The following is a 24880-nucleotide window of genomic DNA, read 5'->3' on the forward strand; positions in this document are numbered from 1 at the left end:
CTTTGCACCTCTCCTTGTTGAGCTCTGTGAGGTTCCTGGCAGCCAATTTCTCTGGTTTGTTAACATCACTCTGGATGGCAGCACAAACCTCGTGATGTATCAACCACTCCTCTCAGTTTTCCATTGTGTATGAAATTTTTCCTACTGGTTTCCATGTTCTCGTTTGTGCCGTGGAGCCTCTGCCATGACTGAGTGACATTTCTCTCTTCTGTATCAGATAGCAAAAGTCTTTGGTCTTGTGTTCTGCTGAGTCTGTAGGCAGGATCTGGTAATGACTTGGGATGACTGAGAGCGTTTTCTCTGCCTCAATAAAAGGATGGAACAGCAGAGTCAGCTGAACACAGATCTAAAATGGTTTGCAAGAAGCTGTGAATATTATTTGGGTTTATTCTGTCAGGTAGTGCAATAATTCAGAACTTAGCTCCTAAAAATGTTTGCTTTCCTCCTGTTTTTATTTTTGGCGTAGCTGTAGTGAGCTCATGAAAGTGTTCACCCCTCTGTCCTTTCTGCTCTTTTTAAAGTTATATTTGCAATTCACTTTCAAACTCTTCTGTGAAAAACGTTTCCACAGTTCTGTCTGTTTTTACTTACTGCTTTAAGGGCTCTTCGAGCATTTGGATGTTTCAATCTAGGCAGTGCAGAAGATGGGAAAATTGTAAATGCCACGGACCCCTCTGAAACTGGCTGTTCTTCTCCTTCCGGTTTTCTCCTTCAGGTTTATTTTCAAAAAAAACCCTAACAACTCCACACTTTGGATGGATGGTTTGAATTTTTGAAATTCTTTTTGGATAAGAAGCTGTTATTATAAAGACTTATTTCTGGTGTTTTATATCTACCTGACCTTCTCCCAAAATACTAATTTATACAACAACAGTAGTTTTGAAAATTCCTTCTTCAACCAGTTGTCTTCATTAATAACCTTTTGTTCTAAGAAGCATTTGAAAGTGAGTTAAAAATATAACTAGCTGACAAAAATGTCTGCTGTAAAGGTACTCTGTTGCTGGGCGTGGGTCTGAGGAATAAAACTACCTGTCACTGAGGACATAGATTACTGCATTTTTTCCCCACAGCTTTCTTCCAAATTTCCAGAAAAGATACTGCAAACTAGGCTCATTCTGCTTTCCAGCAGACAGGCTAATCTCTGCCTAGGATGACTCCACTGCAGTCGGGGGGTGTTTGGCTTTCAAAAGACTGAATTTTCCTCTCTCCCACATGCAAGGTACCCTTGTGTCTGGGTTGATGCACACTGAAATCCTGTGTGACCTGAGCTCAGGGTATCCATCTGTAGAGAAGGCCGCTTTGGAGCTCTGTATGTTGTTCCTCATTTTTACAGGAGCAAATGTACTGGCACAGCTGTGCTCACATTGCAAGTGTTGCTGCCTTAGCTTTGGTAGTTTTAATGCAGCAAAGTTTTCCTCATGAAGCACAGCATGTTTTTGTGGACAGCCTCCAGGATGGCTGTTGTATCTTATACAAGTTTGTTTTTCATTTGAAAAAGGAACAAGGGAAGAAACTCACAACCATACTTGTGCAAGAGTTACAGATTCTGCAATCCAGACACAAATCCTTGCTGGCATTAAAGACACCTTTAAAGAGACGATATTTTCCAAATGGCAGGAGGTTTGGAAATACACTGCAACAAGGGGTTCATTAATTTTCCAAAACCGGAGATGTGAAATACGGGAAAAGAAAAACAATCCTGTCTTTGAGGAGGCCATTGCTTTTAAAGTATTTCTTACTGCAAACATAACTTTTATAAAAATGTTTCAAGGAAGTGGTAGCTGTGTCGCCTGAAATTTTTAAGGTCTAACTTCCATTGTAGGATAAACATGAAGAAAAAATTGGAGAGCCGTTGTGTATGGTTGGTTTGTTTTCTTTTAAACCTAATTGTCTCCTTGTGTAATCATTAAAATAATGGTGAAAATATAACTTCATAAAAGTTCTTTTTCTGTGTCAGTGTTGTCCTTTTAATTTTCTTTGTCTTAGATGTCTGCAAAAGATGATAACACCTTTTTGTGCTCTTTTGTTGTCTTTTTTTTTTTTTTTTTGCAAATGTTTTAATATGCATGTAGGATACTGATTATTAGTTTAGAAATAGAATGTGAGATCTGTTAGCTTTAGAAATTACACAGTCTGGGTTTTTGTGATCTCACAGTTTGTTTTTCTTTGCATATGTACATTTGAGCATATTGTCTCAGTTTTAGAAGAAATCAAAAATCAGTTCTGCTTTTGGGTTTTTATTGATAATTTTTAAAGCTTTGTAATTTTGCAGCTCGCTTTTTGCTATTTCTGTTTATAGACCGTAATTACAGTGAGTTATTTGTTGCTTATCCTTAAACAGAATGTTGCTAAGAATCTGATTTTTGTGATCCAAATTGCAAAATTCGCTGAGCAGAGGTGATACAATTTTGATAGACCTTCCTACATGCAAAAGTCCTGGTTTGAAAACATCACCTGGGACGGTTTGGCCTGTGTGTCTGTTTTGTCCCTGTGCCTCTAGATTCTGTCAGGAGGTCCCAAATGGCATTGCTGGACACATTCCTCAAAACACACTGGATCACTTAGTCCCTAGAGGGTCATCCCTTTCCTAGGGGGCTTGGTGTAATTGCATTTTACTCTTTAGGGTGTTGTGCATCACTATTCCTTTTATTCAGAGCACTGTAAATTGTGCTGCATTTTTACCTTCTTTTTTTTTTTTTTTTCAGTTTCATAGGAGAATTTATAAAGGCATCCCACTGCAGTTCAGAGGGCAAGTCTGGTCTTTGTTGCTTGATGTTCCTAAGATGAAAGAAGAAATGAAAGACTTTTATAATGTGAGTTTGTAGAATTTCTACTTAATTTTAAGTTAAAAATATTGGATACTAAAGCTACAGCCTTTATTAAGCCTTTACTGTTACGCAGTGTTAAAAAAAATTAGAAATTACATTGCATTCTATTGCTTGTTTTAGCTAGGAAAAAAGCTTTGTATTCTAAAGCTGAGCTGAGATTGAGTCTGAATAGATAAGGAGTCTTATGGAAGAAGATTGGTGTTGGTATTGATGTTATCTAAATTTTGGTGTCTGTTACCTTCATATTTCTTGCTTTTTAGTCTAACAGGTTGCTTTTTCTGATTTATATTTTGTTTAAGTTCTTCAGTAAGCTTAGTGGGAGGTCCAAAGGAGGTAAAACATAGATTATGCTGAATAATGTGGTTGTAGGAAAGAATGCCAAGTAATATTAAAATAATTTAAAAATAGGTGAAATAATCTTCAGGAGTTATTAATGTCATCTAATGCTCAGTGCAAAACAAAGCAATGTTTGTAGTTCAGATACAGAAATAGAAAGAGTTTCTTCCATCATTATCTGATTTGTGATACATTCATCTTCCTGCTCTCTATTTTTCTATTTCCTGAAGTGATATTAACACTGCTCACTGCAAGTTTCACAAACTGCACACCTTAAAGTTAGAAGGGTAATACACAATTATTGTAGGTTGAATAGCTTCTTTCAGTTCTCTTTGCAGGGGAAAGACCAGTTCTTAACCTTCTGTCCTCCCTGTTTCTCAAACTTTTGGTACCTTTCTGTTCTCTCACATGTGAAGGTGCCATGATTGCAAGGGCTTAGGGTGCTGCTTTTCCTATATTCCATCAAATCTCAGGTGTTTCAAACTAGAATTTTTTTTCCCTTTGCTGCTTTTCTGTCTGTCTGGGGGACAAATCACTTGGGGTGTTTAGTTTAAATTGTACTGAAAGGTGCATGTAGCTGAGATTGTGGTTGGTGCTGTGTTGGTTCATTGACTTACAGGTAATTAATTCCTCATGTGCCTAAAGCTTCTGGTTGTGTACAACAGACTGGATGCATGCTATTATTATCCCTTTATTATTATTTTTGACTTAACTCTTGTTTTCTTGCAGTTGGAGTCGGTAGAGTTTTGTCTGTTGATTGCCTGTGGTATTCTCTAATAGTCGGAAGTAATGTTTTAAAAATACCACATTGAATCCAGGGTCTTGCAAACTCAACTTTTACGGTCAGAAGTGAGAATAAATGAATGAGAGTCAAGAGAAAATTATTTTAAGTGCAAAAAATAAGGTGTCAGTCTAAACCTGTGCAGGTTTCATAAGTATTCAATTACAAAAATGGATTTAATTATAAGACACTAAAGCAAGTGCTAAAGTAGACATATTCTACAGCTAAATTAGATTAGAACAGAAAGACAGGAAATTACTAGAGAAATGTCCATTATCTATATTTAGATAATAACTGGCAGCTATGTAGCTATTACTTCTGCTAGAGAAAAAGACAGAAAAAGTATGAAAACCACACTAAATCATTTGCTTAAAGCCTAGTCTAGAGCACTTGCATCTTAGGTTCTTTTTACTGAGTAGCAAAATTAATTTTCTGTCTTTCTCTAGTGCTGTACCTGCCTGAGAAATGGAAAAAGAAATTTGAAATGCTGAAACAGCCTTAAGTATGGGTAGTGAATGATGTGTCAAAAAAAATGTGTATTGGGGATTGGTCTTTCTACATCTTTACTCTGTGGCTGTTTCTTACTTTCTTAGTGTAGAATTTGTATATGTATATGTTTATTTAGTAGTTAAAACTAGTAATCTTGTGAGTTACTATTCTGTATTGTTTTAAATAACATGATGACAATTAATTCAAGCAGATACAGTCAAGCAGGTTTCTGCTTTTTCAGAGTTCACAATTTTAAACTTGTGTTCTCTACCCTACTCTCAGAAATTGAAGAGTCAAGCACGAGGGTCTTCGCCAGATATTCGGCAAATTGACCTCGATGTGAACCGGACGTACAGAGACCACATCATGTTTCGGGACAGATATGGTGTAAAGTGAGTAAACTTTCATCTTCCCACAGATTTCAGCCTTCCTCTGGATTTTGTATTCTTCTTCTCCCAGTGTCTAATTCTGAACTAAATAAAGCAGTAGTTTTGTATGTGATTGTTTAATTATTTTCAACTCTAGGCCATAATGCTTTTGGATTTCTTCGAAATATTTTTTGTTATTTTTTGCTGCCACTAGATGAGGAATATTAGGCAGCTGTCATCTTTAAAAATGCTTAATAGTGGAACAGGTGGGGATACAAATATCAGTTGTTGCTTGCTTGCAGCATCAGCACCCTGCTGAGAGGAAGAGGATATTTTTCCCCTTCTGTCTTCATATTAGTTCAGTTTTTAATCTCCTTTTCTTGCCAAGGCAGATTTTATGGTAGTCTGCTGTACTCAAAAAGTGGCTCTCAGAGTTGTGGACTTTAATGTGATATAATAAAAGAAACATTTATTTACATTATTTTCCTGGATATTTTGTGGAAAAATCCTAATTCAAGGGAATTTCTCTGATGGCTGTAAGGGAGGAGCCCAGAGCTGAGATTCCCCGGCTGAGATGGTTCCATGCAGCCAGTGCAGTTCAGATCCATTTGTGCAGGGCTGGCAGCGGCTGTGCTGCTTGGGCCTCTCTTCATTCTGTGCGCACATTCCAGATGTCAGCAGAAGCTCATTGCCTCATCACTTAGGGTTAACACAAGCAGAGCCAGCTCCAGTCCCTGTGGCTGTTGTAGCCATGCCCTCAGAGTCCACAGGAAAGCCTTTGGCTGCCTAAAGCAATTTCACACTTGGAACAGATCTTGGAATTACTATGCATATATTATGCATTTCCAGCAATGCCTCAATGAAAAATTCAGAAATCATTTCACATAGCAATGAAATAAAGCCTCCTGGCTAAGTCAATTGTTTGACTTTTAAGTAGACTGTATGTCTTTGAAGGTTCATTCTGTTACAGGTCTTCAGTGCTTCCATCTAGTGTAAATAATACTGAAATCACCATTACTCTGTGTATAGCACTGTGAATGTGATTGAGCTTCTACCTCAGATTCATATGGTCAGCTGAGGGTACAGGAGGTTCCTGTGTTCACTGGGGACATGTTGGTTTGTCATTGTAAAATGAGGCTCCAGCTTGATGTCTAACACCTTGTTTCACTTTTCTTTGGTTACTGAAGAATAGCTAAACTTCAGTTCTTCAAGAGGGTAAACCAAAATGCCATAATGATAAAATAAAATTTTGACAAAAAAAGTTTTGATAAAATTCTCCAAGTATAAATCCTCTTCCCAAAAGCAAATAAGCACCTTCTGGCTTATGCTTTCTTTTTTTTAGCCTGCTAATATTTCCTTCCATTCATTGATTAGTAACAGGGAGAAAATTTCACTGGGCAGCAAAAGGACAATACACAAAACTCTGCTGTTAAATTTTAGCAGTTTTACTTGTAGATGAAAGTAGGCATTCAGGTATCCAGCTTCTCTCCTGAGCAGGTGACAAAAAGGAGCTGTGAGTTTCAGAGTTGATTTTGAGAGCTCTCCACTGTTACTTTTATATACAGCTTGGAAAGAGCAAAGTTGTGCTGCCTGGTTTGGTGTTGTTTGGGGTTTTTTATCTGGCTTCCTTCACAAATTAGACTGTTTTACAGAAAGCAAGGGACCTGTACAAAGCTCTGTGTCATTCTAGCTCTGAAGTACCCAGAGATAACAGAGGGCTGAGCACAGGATGCTGAGCCACAGTTAATATTGTTTTCCTTCAGTTTGACAGTAGCAGTCACTAGAGCAGACTTTAATTTTGGTGCCAAGATTAAGACACCTTTGTGGCTGCTTTGTGTATTTCACATCTTTGCTTCTACGTCTCTCTTTGGAATCAATAACAGCTGTTAGTGTTCTGCAAGCACAGAAATCAGGTTTGGAGAGTTTAAATTTTGGCATTCAGAATAAATTGGTGTTTGAAATGTCACCCATGCAATGTTTCACTTTACCTGTCTGTAAAAATGATGATGTGCCAGCACTCTCTTCTAAAGTATATTGATACTTTTTGAAACATTTCAACATATAAACCATCATAGAGGTTCTAATTATAGGAGCTACAAAATAAGCTTGAAATCAGAAGCACTTATCATTGTGAAGTGTGGTTTATCCTGTTGTTTAGTGCTAGGCAAGTTAAATTGGGAAAACATGTTTCCAACATCTATTTCACTACTTCTGTGTTTTTCTGTTTTTACAAAAGATAATGCTATATTTTTTTCATTTTCTGCTCTTATTTCTCCAGGCAACAATCTTTGTTCCATGTTTTAGCTGCATATTCCATATATAATACGGTAAGCTGTGTTCCTTCACACTTAAATCTGGTTTCTCTGAAAGTGCTGTAAGATAACAACTTGCATCTCTGTCGCCCTAAAAAAACCAAAAAAAAAAACATTTCAGAGACCTTTGGAAGCACATAGAAATAAATTGTTTGTTGACATCTTTTGAGCTGAAGTTAAAGCATCTGAATTATGAGTTTTATTGGCTAGACTGAACCATGCTTCCATTTTGGCTGAAGCCAAGGATTGTGACTAATAAAAATAATAAATTTGTATTGTGCTGGAGTGTTATGTGACTGATATTTTCCCCCATTATATTATCTGCCTTGCTTTCATTTGAATCATGGGGAGGAAAATACTGCGGAAAGATGCATGTTGGAGTCCACAGGTGTATTTCATAACCTGAAAGGTTCTAAACATTTGAAATTAGTTTAAAAGGCTGTGTCATCTTTAGATAAGCCCCTGGTCTTGGCTGTAGTCCTGAATGGGGATTTATTAGAGTGAGGTTTCCAGACTGTATCATAAGGGTTAGAAGATTATGTATTTTGTAATGTCTTTTGGCTGTATGCTAAAAATAGAAGAAAAAGAAATGCCTTCATGTCCACATTTAACTGTGGTTTTAATGCACTGTCCCCTCATTCCTTAGGCCTATTTTGAGCATTTCTGTACATCTTCCATTTTATATCCTTCAACAACTCCCTAGAAGTCAATATAAAATATGTTAACTTTAGAAGAGGAAACAGAAATTAAAGCAGTTACTTGAATTAAATACTGGTTTGTTTAGATTTTTTCAAAGTTTTAGGAAATGTAACCTTTCTGTCTGACCTTTTATTGCTCCTATAAAACACTGGACTGGTATTTTCAAGTTGCATGAAAAATAATATTTAAAATCAATCATCAAAGTGATGAGACAATTGTAGTGAAGTTTTTATTTTGCACTTCTCTTGTTGTATTTTTCATCTTCAGTTGTAGCAGTTCTTATGCTTTGGTTTTATCTCTAGAACAAAGTTATGCTAAGAACCTGTAAATCTGAAAAAACTTACTCAACAATTAAGTACTTGTCCTTGCAAATACTTTATTGATGGGGTTATCTTTGCTAGCTGAATAATAGTGACAGCTGGTTCCTGCTATAAAATTCAAAATTAATAGCAGAGGAAGTACTCAAGTTCAGTTTTGAAACAATAATTTTTTTGGGGGAGGGGTTTATTACAATTGCTTGCTGTTGGGCTGCTGAACTTGAACAAGTTTATAGTTACAGGTTACTCTTGAAAAATCCTGTGTTTATCAGATGGTGCCCTGACTTGCACAGTCTGGTAAACCAGAACAAAGCCAGATACTCTCACACTCCTTAAAACCCTCCAAATTACAACTAGATGAGAAATGCATCCATTGGACAAAAAGTTGATACAGTAACTTGAAAATATTAGTACTGACCAAGGATTTTGTTCATCAGTAGTGAGTTCTAATGAGCAATCAATACTTCCAGGTTACTTTTCAGTGGGAGGGTTGTGCATCATCCCTTCTATCAATCAGTATTTTTAATGATTAAGAATGAAGTGTGTTTGGTGGGAAGCTTTGCCATCAGGACAGACATCACCTTTCCTCCACTAAATCAAGGAAAAGCTAAAAGCTCATGGCTATGAGGTTTTTTTTGCAAGCATTTTAATATTTCCACTGTATGATTTTCAGGAAGTTGGATACTGTCAGGGAATGAGCCAGATCACAGCTTTGCTCCTGATGTACATGAATGAAGAAGATGCCTTCTGGGCCTTGGTGAAACTTCTCTCTGGTCCAAAGCACGCTATGCACGGTATGGAGTTTCATGTCAGTGTGTTTAGGTTTCAGCCTGTCCTATTTAAGCTGTAAATTATTTGAAAATGAAACTATTCTGTTCTGATTGGTCAAAAATAAAAGATAATGGGAGCTTTATACTTGGGGGAGGTATTGGATGTTACTGGAGCTCTCAACCATAAGAGAATAATGGTTTTTATATGTGATATCTTTTCAAATAGTTCTTAATGAAAATCAGATGGTTTCCTCTTATTCTCTCAGGGAATGTAACCAATTGAAAACTGGTTATGTAGACATCTATATAGTAATAAAATAGTAGTGGAAACTTAATACAGAATGTGTTAAATAATATTGCAGCTGTGCTATCGTTTGGCAGAAAAGGAATCTACAGTAAAAAATGGACTTGTGTCTAGGCATGAACGTCAGGCTTCTCAGTTTTATCTCTACCTCACACAGAATTTCCTGCTCTGATGGTATTGTTGCTCTTCTGTTATTGGTAGTTCTCTCTTTCCATGCCAGATTTAGTATGATCTATGCATATTCCATGGCTATTGGTATGGAACAAGTCCAGGAATTCCAAAACCTTCGTGATGTTACAGTTCTGGTGATTCAAAAAAGCTGTGGTTCTTGGAAGCCTGCAAAAGTAAATGCCATCCAGAACTTGGGCTTTTTAGCAAATTACCAACAAGCTCTAGCAGCTTTTCCCTGCTGAAGAATTTCTCATTCTGTGATATCTTTCTTCCCAAGCTTTTCATTGTTCCTGGATGTTCTCCATCCCCAAAACAGAGAGATAGTTTGTTACTTTACTGTTTACAGTTCCGCAAAGCTATGGACTCGGGGAGGTAAAAAAAGTGTGATCTGATGTCAGTGTCATAAATGAAATTTCAAATCCATCAAATGTCAAAAGATTTTCTTGGGGCTTTACACAATTACAACACAGAATAAAAGCATCTTTATAAAATCTATAGATTTCATGATAATCCAAACCTGTACAACTGCAGCCATGTAGAATATTGAGCCCCTCAAAGCTCACAGAAAATTCTAGATATTTTGGGGGAAGTAAGTCAAAATCAGCTTCTTATTTACCAAATAAGATAAACAAGAGGATAAACACAGGCAGATGCATTGCCTGAGATGTTGCAGACCTTCCTCATTCCCTCCTTCATTCCTGCTACACACCTGTCAAGTGATGTGAGAGGGAAGGAGGGGACTTTGAGTAGCCCAAGGCTTGATGAGCTTCTCCACAGGGCATAGGAACCATTGTGCCACAGCTTTGTTATACACACTGAAACTGTCTTGACAGTGCCTGTTAGGCAAGTTTGCGTTTATAGATGGGTTGATAAAACTTTAATTATAACTCACATGTTTCAAATTTATCATTTATTAAATGTTGCCAGCTAGTCTAAGGTTCTGCTTTCACCAGGTTGGCCAGATAATCTCCAGAAGTCCTGTCCAACCTGGATTTCCTGTGATTCCTCAAATGTATCTGTTTTAAATGTCACTGTGCATCTGTAAATATCACTGTAGATTCTGGCAAGGAAACTTTAAAACTGACTTTACCAATGTCAAATTAATTTGCACTTTCTATGTTCATCTTTGGGGAAAGCTTAGATCACTGTTTGTCAATTTGTTAAAGCTTAAGTAATTTCAATTCCAAATTGCCAATATCCATGAAGAAAAACTTCTAGAGTTGCACTTGATGCCACTGACCATCAGATAGTTCCCTGAAATGGGCGTCTCCCTATGGAAATCATGGGGGTGAGCTAAGTAATTCAATTAGAGTCATACTGGTGAGATTAAGATGGTTAAAAGCTCCTCCTCCCCACAAAGTTTTTCATGGGTTTTTTTTTCACTTTTCCATCTGATACAGCAACCTGGAACACTTTTTGGGTGCACCCCATTAGCCAGACTAATTTCTAGTACAAAACTACTTGAAATCAAGAGATGCATTTGGCTTCCCTTCTATTCCATGTTGTGTAGATGATGTGAAGTTTCTAAATGATAAAATACAGGCATTTGACCTTGAAAATTATCTGCTTTTTTGGAAGCTCTTTCCAGTGATCTTTCTATAGTCTTAAAAATTCAAGATAATGAGTTGATGTATGTAAATGTGAAAGAGCAACCTTCCATGGAAAAAGAACCTTTATTGTTATTGTTGATGGCTAATTAGCTTTGATGTAGTCACTGTTTACAGTAAGACAAAAACCAAATGCCTTGCCTGTGTGACTGAAATTTCCTAATATGCAGCCTGACATTTAAGTTTTGTAGAATTTGCATTTGTATCTATGAAATAATAAACCTGTGTGAATCTGAGGTAGTGAATCTTCTGTCCTAAGTGTCTGTGCACTGAATCGCACATTTGGTAACTAGAAAGACTTCACCTTTTGGTTTAGGCCTTCAGTTTTCTGGGGGCGTTTTCTTTGTTTGTTTGTTTGTTTTGATTTGTTGTTTGTTTGGTTTGGGTTTTTGTTTTGTTATTTTATTTTTTTTTTAGGTTGCATGGCTGCTATTAGTCTGTACTTTTTCTTCCAGTTTTCATACTACTTAAAGTATATTGGAGGGTTTTTTTTAACTTTAATTCTGCTGATACCTCAGCTGGAAGGGAGTCTTAGAGTTTTCCTTTTCCATGTGTAATCACTAAAACAATTAGATTTTTTAATGCCCTTTGTTTCAGTCTTGTGAGCTCACAGTCTTTACTTATAGGCTATAATCATGGTATTTGTCTTGCTAGAATATCCCTCTTGTCTTTTTTATGGTCTTTTCTTCAGTGCAGACAGTTCTAATAGATAACTATGCTGTTTGTCCTTCAATCGTGAATTTTCTAGTCTATTATTTCAATTTTAGTGGGTGATGGTTGCGATTCTTTGTTTTGGTTTTATTTAAAGGATAATTATAAATGTGATTGTCACATGATCTTATATTGGTTTAACTAATGTAGGACTGATGGATCTGCTGTCATTGAGTCATTCTGATCTAATAATAGTCACTAAGAGAATGTATTGATTGTAACTGTTTAGGCAGGAGTATGTGCATATCTGAATGGAGGCATCAAAATACTATTATGAATATCTGTTTGGATCCAGTGGTCTTATAGAAGGATAATGTTCCTGGAGCCTTAATGGCTTTTTAAAATGTCACTGCTAGCACAAACACCTATTACATGGTCAACTTCTTTTCTTAGGTTTTTTTATTCCTGGTTTCCCAAAACTATTGAGGTTTCAGGAACATCATGACAAAATACTGAAGAAATTTTTGTCCAAACTTAAGCAGCATATGGTAAGTATTTATTTCACTATACAAGCAATGCTAATTTACAGCTTTCTACCTTGTTTCAGTTCAGGTGAACCCACTAGATCAAGAATACTCAAACCTCAGGAAAAGAATGCAAAGTTTTAAGAGGCAGAGGTGCTGTTGTTTTCATTATAGACAAAGTTATGGTGCATCTTGACAAAGTTATGATAAAATTGGATCCTAAGATGATTAGTTTGGGTGTCTGTCTCACTTTGGACCTCTGAGTTAAGGACAATGTGGGGTTCTTCTAACTGGCCTTGTGTAAGTTCTATAAGCAAACTGATGCTAGAACATTTTATCTGTGGTTTTTTTTTTTTTTTTTTTTTTTTGGTATGTTTAGTTTTGTGATTTTCTGGACAGAGATGACTTTAGGACCAACTAGTTTTAATCTCTGTTTAAAAAAATAACCTTTATTAGAGGGGTTAATGATCCTTTTAAAATACTTCTATTTTCATGAAACTCCATGCAGGATTTTATCTCTTCTAATACTCTAAATCAGAAAATAATATGCCTCTTTTTTAAAAATATTTGCTGTATTTGTCCTAAGAAGTGAAATATTTTTCTAATGGGAGAAAAAGGCCCTTCCAGCAGGCATCAAGAATTTCCTTTTGACAGTACCTTGGTACTGCCAGAGTCCATCCTCAGTTCTTAAAAGATGATGCAAGAGATGCTCACTTGTAGCAACATCTTTTTCCTCATCTCTTACTGTGAGTGTGTCACTAAAATGAGCCAATGTTAACTCCTGAAAGACAAAAGTAAAGCCTGCGCATAAACCGCAGGGATTTGGCCCATTGCTTATTCAGTGTTTCTATAATGAACTCCTGGAATTTGGTCCATGATTTCTTGAAAAGCCGTGTGGCAAGCACAGAGTATTATGGGATGCCACAGTTAAAATTCAGGATTTCTTAACTTTCCAGCTTTTATTTCAGCATTTCCTCTAACTGTGCAAAGGATTTTGAAGTTCTGTGAAGCTGCAGAGAAGCTTTAGCAGTCTTTGAATGGGTGTCATATCTCATGGATTATCTGTGCCCTAGGGAAAATTAGGCTCCTTAATCAAGAAATAAAATTCCTTATCAGCCTGCATCCTGTCAGAGGCCCAGTGGTCAAAGAATTTGGTTGTTGGTCAGTCATTTCTGGTGGATATATATTTTTGTAAGGAAGTCCTTTCAGCTTTGGGTGTGAATTGTCAACCTTGCTACAGAGAAGTGAAAGATTTAATGGGTCCAGTTCCTGAACTTGGGTTGGTCCAGAATATTGATTTATTTTCTTGAGAGAGGATTTTATCCTCTGCTACCTCTGTCCCCAGAACATGATAAAAGTCTAGGATGTATTAATACTTCAGCACGCCCAAGTACATGTTCTTCAGATGGTGAAATTGATGAAGAAAACCTATAAAACCCAGAAATTCCATCTGTTGGATCGAAGTAACAGTGTCCTGTGTAGTTTAATTAATTGTTTATGGTGGCTATAGAGTACGTTGGCCTCAAGGGGAAAATGTTTTTTCATGGACAGTGCAAGGCATTACTTGAATTTTTGGAAGTATTTTTCAATTTTGGTGTTGTTTGCAGGACTCCCAGGATATGCCCACCAGCTTTTACACAACCAAGTGGTTTTTCCAGTGTTTTCTTGATCGTGTGAGTATGTTTTTCTTTCTGTTGCTGTTTTTAATTGTGACTTGGGGCAGACTGTTTTCACAGCATTGCCTGATTCTGTCATTGCAGACTCCCTTTACATTAAGCCTCAGGATATGGGATATCTACATACTTGAAGGAGAGCGGATTCTCACTGCTATGTCTTACACAATTCTGAAACTGCACAGAAGTAAGAAATCTGTCAAACATTTGAAACCTAAACAGAGGTTCAGCTAGTTTTGTTCTCATTTTCTGTAGTTTGACCTTAATGTGTGAAAATCTTACTTTCCCATGTGCCTTATGCTGCTTCTGACAGATATTTTTCATTCCTTATGCACAAAAAGTTAAAAATCTTTGCTTTATTAATGTGTGTGCTGTGGGTTGATCTTGGCTGGATCCTGGTGCCCACCACGCTGCTCTATCCCTCTCCTCCTCAGCAGGACTGGGAAAAGGGGAAAACAAGATGGACTTTTCTAGACACCAGTGCACAGCACTTGAGGGTAGCTGTGGGGAAAATTAACTCCATCCCAGCTGGGCCCAGTGCAGTGTGATTGTCAAATAGAAGTATTTGTTAGAGTAAGAAAGTTAGTTGGACCTGAAATCAGTTGTATTACTGACTAAACAATGGGGAATAGTGTGGTAGTTTCATGTTCTGGAAATGGCTTCTTAGCCCCCACAGGATTTAAAATAATCAAAAAAGCACACAAAGGGTCAATACTGTGCCACTAAATGCTGGAAATCTACCAGCAAAATACCTCAGCAATGAGGAATCACCAGTCTGTGTCACTTTATAGCATCATTTGTCCAAGAATGCAGTTAAAATCCAGCATTTCTCTAGTCTGCCTGTGTGATCTTCTCCTTCATCTCTTGACTTGAAGTAAAATTAGAGGTTTTGAACAGAACTGTCTAAAGCATCTGTGGCCGACTCCCTGAAGTGACTTGGCATCCTAAGTTCCAAGGACCCAAAAAGCTTTTGAGGGTGGATGTTTGCTTCTAAATGGATTTGAACATTTCTAAGGATGATACATTGTAGCTCACCTTTGAGACATTCATCCTGTGGGACTTTGTCTTCCTGAGTGAAGTCATTTGACTCTGTAAAAACAGAGATCTGTGTGGGGCCCATAGGATCAGTGTTGCAATTTCCTTGCTAGTTTATCCTTCCTGGGCTGCGGTGATGCTGCCTCACTGTCTCACTGGGATGCTTTCATTAGTTTGGCCATAAACAACTTTGAAAAATGGAAAAGGTTGCCTTCTACGTTATTATACTTGAGAAAGCTAAACGTTTAGAGGCAAATCATTAGGCTTCACGTTTTGATTTCTCTTCTTTCTTTGCAAATAGCTATCTACTTGATTTTGTTTTTTTATTATTCGCCACTCTTTTAATGGGAAGACCTCAGGAAAAAGTCTGATTTGCTTGTTTGGCAAGTCCACAGCAACTTCCTCCATGATCAAACACTGAGAGAACCTCACAGCAACAGAGGAGATGAGAGGGCTGGCAGGAGACAGATTCTGATTTGTTTTTCCAGTTTCTTGTCTCCCCTCAAAAACATGGATGGTATAGCTACTCAGTCAGTGTCCTTGTGGAATACATGCCAAGAGCATTTTTATTACAGCACCAAAACATTTTTTTATTCTTTCCATATTGAAATGATACATCTGAAACTTTTGGTGATGTACAAATGGTGAAAGAAGAGACATACCTATGCAGTTACAGCCTTGCAGTCCACATGGCCTTGCATGCTGTGTAAAAAGGGAAAGAAAAATAATCTTAGAACTATAAAATGACTTTCAAAATATGACCTGAATTTTCAGAGAGCCTGAAGCAATGGTTCTGAAGTGTGAACTGCCATCATCATTTCGTTGGGAGTTAATTCAGTCGTGAATGAGGATACTGTAAATAGCAATTTTTGAAATGTTTTTTTTCCTTTTCAGAGTTTCTAATAAGAGAGACGATGTATGTTTTACAGATCCACAGCAGTGGTTGTTAATTGAGGATGCAGGCTGACAAATAAAGACCTGAAGCTGTTGGGCATGAGAAGGCTGAAGGAGAGTGACTTGTAGTTAGTTTTCTGAAGATGCCCCTTTTTGGGAAACACCATCCTAAGTAAAGAATAATGTGTAGAAAGGATTTCCATGGTGACTTGCAAGTGAATTTTTAATGTATTTTTAGATCTCTGGTTGTAGAAATCTGTTATCTGCCAAATTAACAAGTGTTCTTCATTCTACTTTGAAAACAAAATCACCTCATGACTAAAGTACATTTTTGAGTGTTTGTTATCAAAATATCTGAATATATAATGTAATATTTTCTCCTTATACAGAGCATCTGATGAAATTACAAATGGAAGAGCTTGTAGAATTTCTGCAGGAGACTTTAGCCAAGGATTTCTTCTATGAAGATGACTTTGTAATAGAGCAGCTCCAAAATTCTATATCAGAATTGAAACGAGCAAAGCTGGATTTACCAGTAGCTGGTAAGAAACTGGCACATATGCAGAGTTAGATATTTGGAGTTATTCACACATTGGTAATTTTAAAAATGTTAATTAATGCTGTTGAAAACTGCAAATACTTTTCTCTTCATCACTGCAGGGATTTGGGGAATTTTTACCCAAGAATATTTTACAGTGTAAAGTCACCATTTTTCCTTTCATGAATTTCCTCATCTTTTGGTCTTTTGTTTACTGTTTTTAAGGTAATGGCAAAACACTAAGAAAAATACCGTGTTCTGGTAATTTATTAACTTGAATTTACAAAACCTTTCAGAGAGAGGATCAAATATCAAGGTTTCAAAGTGTCTGAGAATCCAGACTGTTTTGTAGATTGATTTGATGTGGACCAAACTTCAGGTCAAATAGCTTTTTCTGTTTGTCAAATCCAGATTTTTAATTTTTTGCAAATGATAGACTTGCTGTGTGTTTAATGGAATAGTTTTCATTATTTCTTTTTAGCCTTTGTGCTTTTTGGTTGTAGATAAGAGAGAGTTGTTTCATGTGGCCTTACTTATGAAATGTATTAGAATCTCTTAAGATTCTATTCTCTGTTCTATCCCTGTCTCCATAGTCTTTAATTAAGATTTTTCTTGTGATTACTCAGTGTCTTTTTACTATATCCTTACTAATTGTAGAAAAGTACGTGAGAAAATGTTTTTTAAAAAATTACAAGCATGTCAGAATTTACCATGAAGTAACTTAATAAAGTTGCTATGGTTAGCTTTCAGAAATTAAGAAGTGTCAGAATAAAGATGGCCTGTGTAGCATTGTTGTGATTATTTGTTCTTTCTGAATGAACTTAATTTTTCTTTTTTGGTTGACATTATTTATTGTGTGCAGTATTGGGCTGTGTCAGGACTCCTCATCACAAGTAAATACCTGTTTTACCTGGTTCTTCAGATCTCTTCCTATGGAGTACAAAGATGTTCTGTATATGTGTTCATTCTTTTGGTTCTTTGTCAGAGTTCCCATTTCTCTTGCTCCCTATTCCTTTATTTTACCCTGTTCCTGAATTTCTGGACAATCTGTCCAGCAGAATGTCTTCCACTCACAATAGGTCTAGGTCTACTTTTCTGCCCTTGCCTTTTCATCTGTTGCTTCCCCTGTCTCACCACAGCATTCCCATTCTACCATCTCTCTATCCTTTTTCCCCAAGCTGAGTTTCAGTCTTGACTTTCTCTCCAGAAGAAGTTGCTCTTTGTCCCTACATTCAGCCAGGTGCTGCCTCAGTTCAGGTGTCTTGTGCAGTGGGTGACAAATACGAGCAGCTGTGTCCTTTAGCATCAGCTCCACACCACCATGTTACAAGGACATAGATCACGGGAATCCTGTCTGTTCAGTCCTAAATACAGAGTTCTCCATGCATATATTGGAACAGTGAGGGGATTATCCAAACAACTTCATAGATTTTTTAATGGATGTGGTAAAGTAAATTTCCTCAGTGAAAAGTTCCACTTGGAACGGTGGTAGGGGAAAAATTGGGAAAGATTTTTGTAGTTTGCTACTTCATGAAGATAGTGCGTCTTCCAGCCTGGAAAACCACAGCCATGTGAGTCATATTGAGATTTTCTGTAGAAAATATAAAATTTACTGGAAATTTTCTTGATGCAGAAGGTAGAAAGCCTGTTCCTAATTTATTTGTTTTAAGGCCCTTTGTTTTGGTAGAACATAGGTGAAAGCTTGTTTGAGACTACTCTGGGTTTTCATAGAAAATTCAAGGAGGATTTAGGTGACCAAAAAGGGCACTCCCCTTGTGACAGAAAATGTGAGACTCAGTCTGCTTGTGGATACTAACTGCAAGGAATGGTGACTGTGTTTTCTTCCTGAGACACATTGGCAGTGGGATGCAGTTGTTTGGTTTCACACCATGCACACTTAAGTGTAACTTCTGATGCAGTGAGCTTACAGCATGCTAAGTGTTTTGGGCCACACTGGTTCTTAGTTTTGGTAGCTAAAGAAAAATCAGGAAGAAAATGTCTTCTGTGGGTTTTTTTTTTCCCCCTGAACGTGAATGAGAAGGTTTAATTTAATTTTAAAACAGGAAGAGCAAAGCAAAAATGAAGTGTATTTTGGTGCTGGAATTGAGCTTTTTTCTTTTTGATTTCAGATTAACCTAGGCAAGCCTTTCTATATGTTTTTGCTAGGGGCAGAAGGGAACATTATTTAACCTTTCACAGGCTAAAAATCAAATGCCTTCATCCTAATACTTAAAAATAAAATGTCTTCATCCTTATCCTTGGGAATCTAGCTGATTTGTTTGTGAGGATGCCTCATTTGTTCTTTGTATGAATTTCATAAGCCTTTGGGTTTATTTTTTAAAATTTTCTACTCTCTCCTAATTTTGGTTTTATTAATCACTGTCTTCAAGCAGTATTCTTGTTCAGGTTCTGAACATTCTCTATAGATATTCAGCTTTGCTCATGTGTTGTGGCAGGTTCATCCTGATAGGGTACCAGGTGCCCTCCTCAGCTGGGCAGAGGAGAGAAAACAAAAGCAAAACTTCTGGATCAAGATAATGACAGGGAGAGATCACCCAGCAAATTGCCATCATGGGCAGACTTGAGGAAATTACCTGAATTTATTATCAATTAAATTGGAGTAGGACAGGGAGAAATGAACCTTAATAAAAACCTTGCCCCACTCTTCCCTTCTTTGTGGGTTCAACTTCACTCCCATTTTTTTTCTACCTCTTCCTTCCCAGCAGCACAGGGGGCAGGGAATTAAGGTTGTGGTCAGTTCATCATACTTAGTTTCTGCTGCTTCTTTCTCCCAAGGTGAGGACTCCTCTCACACTCTTTCCTTTCCCCAGGGTGGGACCCACAGGTAGCCAAAACCTGGCCATGCAACCCCCATGCAGATGTCTAGCTCTGCTCTCTTTACTACCTTGAATGTCACTGTTTTTCTTCTAATTTCATGTAAAACATATGAAACTATTATATGGGGTACAGGCACAAAAAAGACCAGCCTGCTCATTTAAAGTATTCACCGTAGCCCGAGAAAATAATGTTTATTTTCATTTTCTCAGCTGAAATCAAAGCACTGCTTCCTATCTTGCACTTTTTTTTTTTTTTTTTTTTTCACTGAGCAAAAATTACACCTTTAAGAACTAAAGTAAAAATGTGTGTTAGGAAAAAGAAAAGAAAAAAAATCTTCATTTTGCAGTTGCATCAGTATCAGTCATCCAGGAATAGCAGTGAGCTAATTAAGCTCAGTGGAATTTTCCATCTGGCATCCTTTGTTAGGCTGTATAGATTTTCCTGCCCTAGTAGGGTAAGCTGCAGTAGGATATTAAAAGAGGTAATAACTTTTGTGTTACTTTAAAGTGGATGTCTATTTATGCCTGATGTAGCTTTCTCTGGCTCACTTCCTCCATGGCTTCTCTCACTGAATTAAGGAGCTCCTTGTTCCCTTCAGAGCGGAGAAGGGAGGGACTTGTTTAACATTTTCTCACTGATAAAATGTCCAGCCAGAAGACATGGGTGTTAAGGAGATCCTGCTAATTTTGGATGCCAGTGCACTGTTTTTGCCAGTACCAGGGTTGTTTTGCATGAGCATTTTTCTTCCTTTCTGTGCTGATTTCTAGTTGAGTGCTGACCACTGTAGGGTCGCCCATACTTAGCAACTACAACTTCCAGCGAGTGGTTTGTAATTCCAGTGCTGTTCTTACAACCCAGGATGGGCATCCCTCTCTTTCTGTGGCTCTGGAGACATGGGGCTGTTTGATAAGCACTCCTCTTACTGGGGAGCTGAGGTTTTTGAGACCTTGGAGAAGGGACGCTGTGACAGCTGTACACAGAAACTGTCCTTGAAGGTACCTCTCTGACACTGCCTCAAAAAGAGGAAAAGACATTTGGTATTTTCTGGGTTGCCTGGAATGTGATAAAGGATGTCTGCACCATGGCTCGTTCTTGAAGAGCACTCTAATCTAAATCTGTGTGACTTTACATGTTCTTCTGGAGCCAGAGCCAATGTAAATTCAACAGTCTCTTCCTTAATTCAAGGGTGATGTTAAGACCATAATGAGAAGAATTTTCTTGGTATCCACCATTGATTCCAGAATTCCTTGATGCAAATTATTTCCTTGTCTGATACTTAGTACAGCAGCTAAAGTCTATACATGCTTACAAGATATGGATAGAATTTCTAGCTTTGCTATGATTTTTTTGCTGTAGAACTACATGAATAATGCAATGCTTAATAAACAGTATTTATATATGGATAGATTTTTATAGTGTCTGACTCTAATAAACAGAAGTGCTTACCAGTGAAAGTTCCATATTAAAAATATGTTGCTGAAAATAGTTTATTAATCCAGTGTTTTGTAAACAAGACAGCTGGGCCCGCCTTCAAGGCATGAAGCCCCTCATGTCTGTGAGACAGTTTCTCACCTGTGTTTTAATATAAGGGTCCTGAAAAGAGTTGGCAGGAGGGTCCTGGGCTGGATTTTTATGACTGGAAGTTTAATAGACTTTGCAGCAGCTGAAGGCCTAAAATCAAAGATAAAGGTCTTGCGCCTTAATTTTAAAGCAATATTGGCAAATTTGGAATCTGCCTGTGTCCTTGTGATTAACTTTAAACTGCAGCTCTTTTAGTTTCCCTGATCTTTTCTGTATTCAGGGAAAACTAGCAAAGTTTGAATCTTGCATTTGCCACAAGTTTTGAAATGTTTGTCTGATATTTATCTTTGAAGTTATATGGTTTTAAATTTATTATCAGTATCTTTTATTCAATGATCTATTTTTCACAGTCATCAGTGATAGTGCAGAAATGTATACTACCTCAGTAATCTGTTAAATAATGTCTGTTCTCTCTTGTTAATGAGCCTTTTGACAGCCAAAACAGTAGAAATATGTAAATCAGCTTGGCTTTCCTGTTTTTGATGGTGTCTTTCTTTTGGTTGTGTTTTGTTTCAGGGGAATTTTGGATTTTTCTCTTGTACTTCAAGAATACACAAGTAGCTATTTCAGACAATGCACTTCATGCTTTAATCAACTAAACTATTTTTTCTGCCTTGTTTCTTGTGTGATGCAACTGCTTTACAATACTATGAACTAAAATAATATGTGGAGTTATACTAACTGATATTGTTAGTATAGATCCTTAGAAGTTTTAGACTTTGGCTTTGCATCATTTAAAAATCTTTACGGTTTAGAACTTGCATGATCTTTAAACACATGATATAGATAGGTTTGTTGGTCATTGTTCATATTGCTGTTTAAAACTGACTTTTCAAGGAAGTATATTTTTTGGAAGAAATGTGGAATTAGGAATGTAAAGCAGTGGGTAATTTTAGAAATCCCTTTTTTGCAAGGGCACCTTACAGATGTGCAGCTGGTCACCTGTATCTTCTGGCTAATAACCAAATCTCTAAAGATTTGTGTTCTTTATCTGAATGCAGATGTTTATAAAATCAGTTTTCCTTGCTGTCAGTACTATAAAAGTGACACAACTGCAAGAGAGGCAAATGGTGCTTTTAGTTCTCCCTTCAGGTTGTCCAGCTGTATTTCGTTTAGCAACTCCTGTGCCAGTGATGGCATATAAAGGAAGGAGTAGCAGAGGTTGACTTTCACTCAGCAGCTTGAGCTCCTAGTGCAGGCACTTAAATTTCTTTAAAATTCTCTTGGACTTGTAAACTGAAGAAGATGGGATGTCACTGATTGAAAATAAACACAAAATTTCAAGATGTCATTTTAAGAGTTGTTTTTATGACCATTACTATCCTTGAAAATTGTGTTAGAAGAGTCAAAGTGCATGTATTCTGGTGCTGAAATTAAGGACTAGACTGTTATTCACTGGAGAGAGCACTTAAAGCACTTTACTCCAATTATATGTCTGCTACTCGATGCACGAGGCTGTTAGTGCCTCCTGAAGCAATTATCTGTAAAAGTCTTGTAGTGGAGATCGACTTCCACTGGGTGGTGGCCAAGGCTTGTTTGAGCAGGAGGAAGACAAGAGGCAAACTTTCTTTAATATGGCTTGTATTTCTTACCTTTTGGGGAGCAGTCAGACCTGCTCATATTTGCTTTGCTCCTTTTTATGTCAGGGAATATGTTTGCCAACAACAAACGAGCCCCTGATTGTTCTTGTTTTGCTTAAATTGTCTTCCTCTACTTCCATTCTCTCCTTCCTCACCCATTTTTCACCCTATTTGCTTTGTTGTTTGCTTATTTTATGCTATACTGCATAGAAGCCAGCTAAATCACTACCTTTCTTTTAAAGGAAAAATAGAAAATCTATAGTTCTTGCTCCGTAAACTCTGATACAAGCTATTATAGTGCTTGTTTTTTGGAAAAGCCAGTAACTAAACTGTCTACAAATGTACTCTGTTGAAGGAAGGAGAGAAGGATGAAAGTAGAGATACCCATATCTCACAGGGTTACTGGTAACTTGGGAAAAATCTCATTGCCCAGATTGCTTCTGAGGACAAAGGGACATTTTGATGATTGTACAGGTCAAAACAGTCACAGCTGAACTAGACAGCTTTTTCTTAACTTGTAGTTTTAAAAATGCTTTCAATTCTTGTATGTAAACATCACAGATTGTATAGAAAAGCACTTGTCCCAAATGTACTTCTTGTAAAATTCGACAATTTCTCTGTTTCTCGGTCAGATAGAGAAGTCCAGATAGTGAACTAACTTGGATCTTGGATCATCAACACAAACAGATACTCAATTGAGTTTCCTTTAAAACATCCAAATAAAATTTCTTTGTGCTCACATTTGAGGAGTTTGAACAGTGAGTGTAGTTGAAGTACTAAAGGAGATGGTTGAGAGCTGTGCATGTGGCTTTAGGCAGATTTGGAGTGGAAAAATGATAGATAAAAGAAACAAGGCTTGAAGGAATTGATGCTTTTGCATGCTTGTCTGGCGAGCTGTTTGTGTACCTCTTTGGGTAGAGATGTTTGTTGTGACTTGGTGTCTTTTGTTTGCTTTGGCATTATGGTTTCTTTTCCTCAGCTTTTTGCTTTTATTACCTTTCTTCTTTCTTTGCTAGTATGCTTTCATGCAGCATCATTGGTTTCTTGCTGTTACTGCTGATAGTGGACTGCTTAAAGCATTCCCAAACACAGTTGGCATGCCCTTTGTAGTCCCATTGTAGTCATGTGCATGGTGGTAATTTGGTTATCCTCTGCTTGTTTATTTTGTTAACTTTTTTGGAACTTCAGGTGGTTTTATTTATTTGGGGTTGTTTTAAGTTCTTGTTTCACTGGAAATGGTAACTGTGTATGTGTGCTGTATCAGTATTTATGTATGATCTGTACACTTCAGTTAGAATTAAGTAGCTATTTTGCAGTTTCAGAAAATTTCCTTTAGAGGGTGATTGGTTTGCAAGATGTCTTTTTGCTGCGACATCATAGATCCTTACACAATTGCTTTTGTCCCAGTGCTTTTGATGGCTGGAGATGATCTGTGCTGGAGCACCTTTGAACCAGAGCGAGGCCTGTTTGGGGGATGGCCTTGATTCCTGAGTTGGCACCTCCAGCAATGTGGCCTTGCTTAGTTTCACAGGCAGACCTGGGTGACTGAGCAACCAGTGCCACTTGTTTGCATCCAAGGTCAAGTTCAACCAAGTTTTGTGGAAGTCCTGGGGCTGAGGTTCAACCTGTACTTTTTCTTTACCCTGCTGAACCTTCTTCCACTTGTTCTCACTGTTCTGTATTTTGTTTTCCCTGACAGCATTAAGCTCTGGTGTTACCAGCCCATAAACACGGTATCATGCTGTTAAAATTTTCTTCTAAATGAACTGCTGTCTAGCAACACTTTCCTTGTTACTCAGGATGTGAATTAATGTTAAGTTCTAACAATTTCACTACAGGCATTTCTCTGATAGTCATTTTGCAGCTGTGATTCATGTTACGGGATACATCACCTAGACCATGCAGCCCACGTGTGCTTGGTTGTAGGGTGTTCCTCTACTCTGAAATGAGCTGGAAGGGTGACACAAAGAAACCTCGATAAAATTCAGTAAAAATGTCTGCAGTATTCTCACTTGGGTTTATTAGAGCTTAATAGTAATTAGGAAGCCTTAAGAGTGTGAAATTAAAACCCAAAACCTCACAGAAAATCCACCTTTATTGTGCAACCAAGTACATATAAAGAATCTCCTATTGCTCTGTAGGCATTTTTTAAAGTAAAAGCTGGGAGAAAATAAATCAGTTCATGCCTTTGATGATGCTGGGCAAGTGGAGGAAGCATTGCAGCTACCAGAGGAACTGGTCTTCAGGTTTTTATATCTATGACTAGAATATTTTAATTTTAGATGTGGAAGAAAGTAAACACCTTTTCTAAAACATGTCTTCCAAGAAAGACAGAAATGAAATAGTTTGGTGATGTTGCAGAGCCTTTTCTTGTGCTATTCCATAGCTATTTTGGATCTCCTGGAGGCTATAAATGGATTAGCAGCCCATAAAGATTAGTTCTGTATGATTTAGATCACACGTTTTTGGTATCTATTTTGATCGTACCGAAGTTTCTTAATGCAGACTTCATGCTCATTCAGACTTTTCACATTCAAGATTAGTAAGAGTGAAAACACTGCAATCAATGGTTTAAGTATCAGGA

General features: G+C 37.3%; 1 protein-coding gene across 3 annotated transcripts in view; it reads left to right on the plus strand.

Annotated features, from left to right (window-relative positions):
* The window catches only part of USP6NL (USP6 N-terminal like), a 112180-nt gene that overhangs the window by 81397 nt on the left and 5903 nt on the right, over positions 1-24880 (plus strand). For all 3 annotated transcript variants that reach the window (XM_066318819.1, XM_066318820.1, XM_066318818.1), the window contains 8 exons: positions 2706-2813; positions 4717-4826; positions 7081-7129; positions 8804-8924; positions 12087-12181; positions 13765-13830; positions 13918-14017; positions 16149-16301. In XM_066318819.1, coding sequence (XP_066174916.1) covers positions 2706-2813; positions 4717-4826; positions 7081-7129; positions 8804-8924; positions 12087-12181; positions 13765-13830; positions 13918-14017; positions 16149-16301 — 802 coding nt within the window. The remainder of the gene's footprint in view (positions 1-2705; positions 2814-4716; positions 4827-7080; positions 7130-8803; positions 8925-12086; positions 12182-13764; positions 13831-13917; positions 14018-16148; positions 16302-24880) is intronic.

The sequence above is a fragment of the Sylvia atricapilla genome, chromosome 5 (assembly GCF_009819655.1).
Source record: "Sylvia atricapilla isolate bSylAtr1 chromosome 5, bSylAtr1.pri, whole genome shotgun sequence".
Taxonomy (NCBI): Eukaryota; Metazoa; Chordata; class Aves; order Passeriformes; family Sylviidae; genus Sylvia; species Sylvia atricapilla.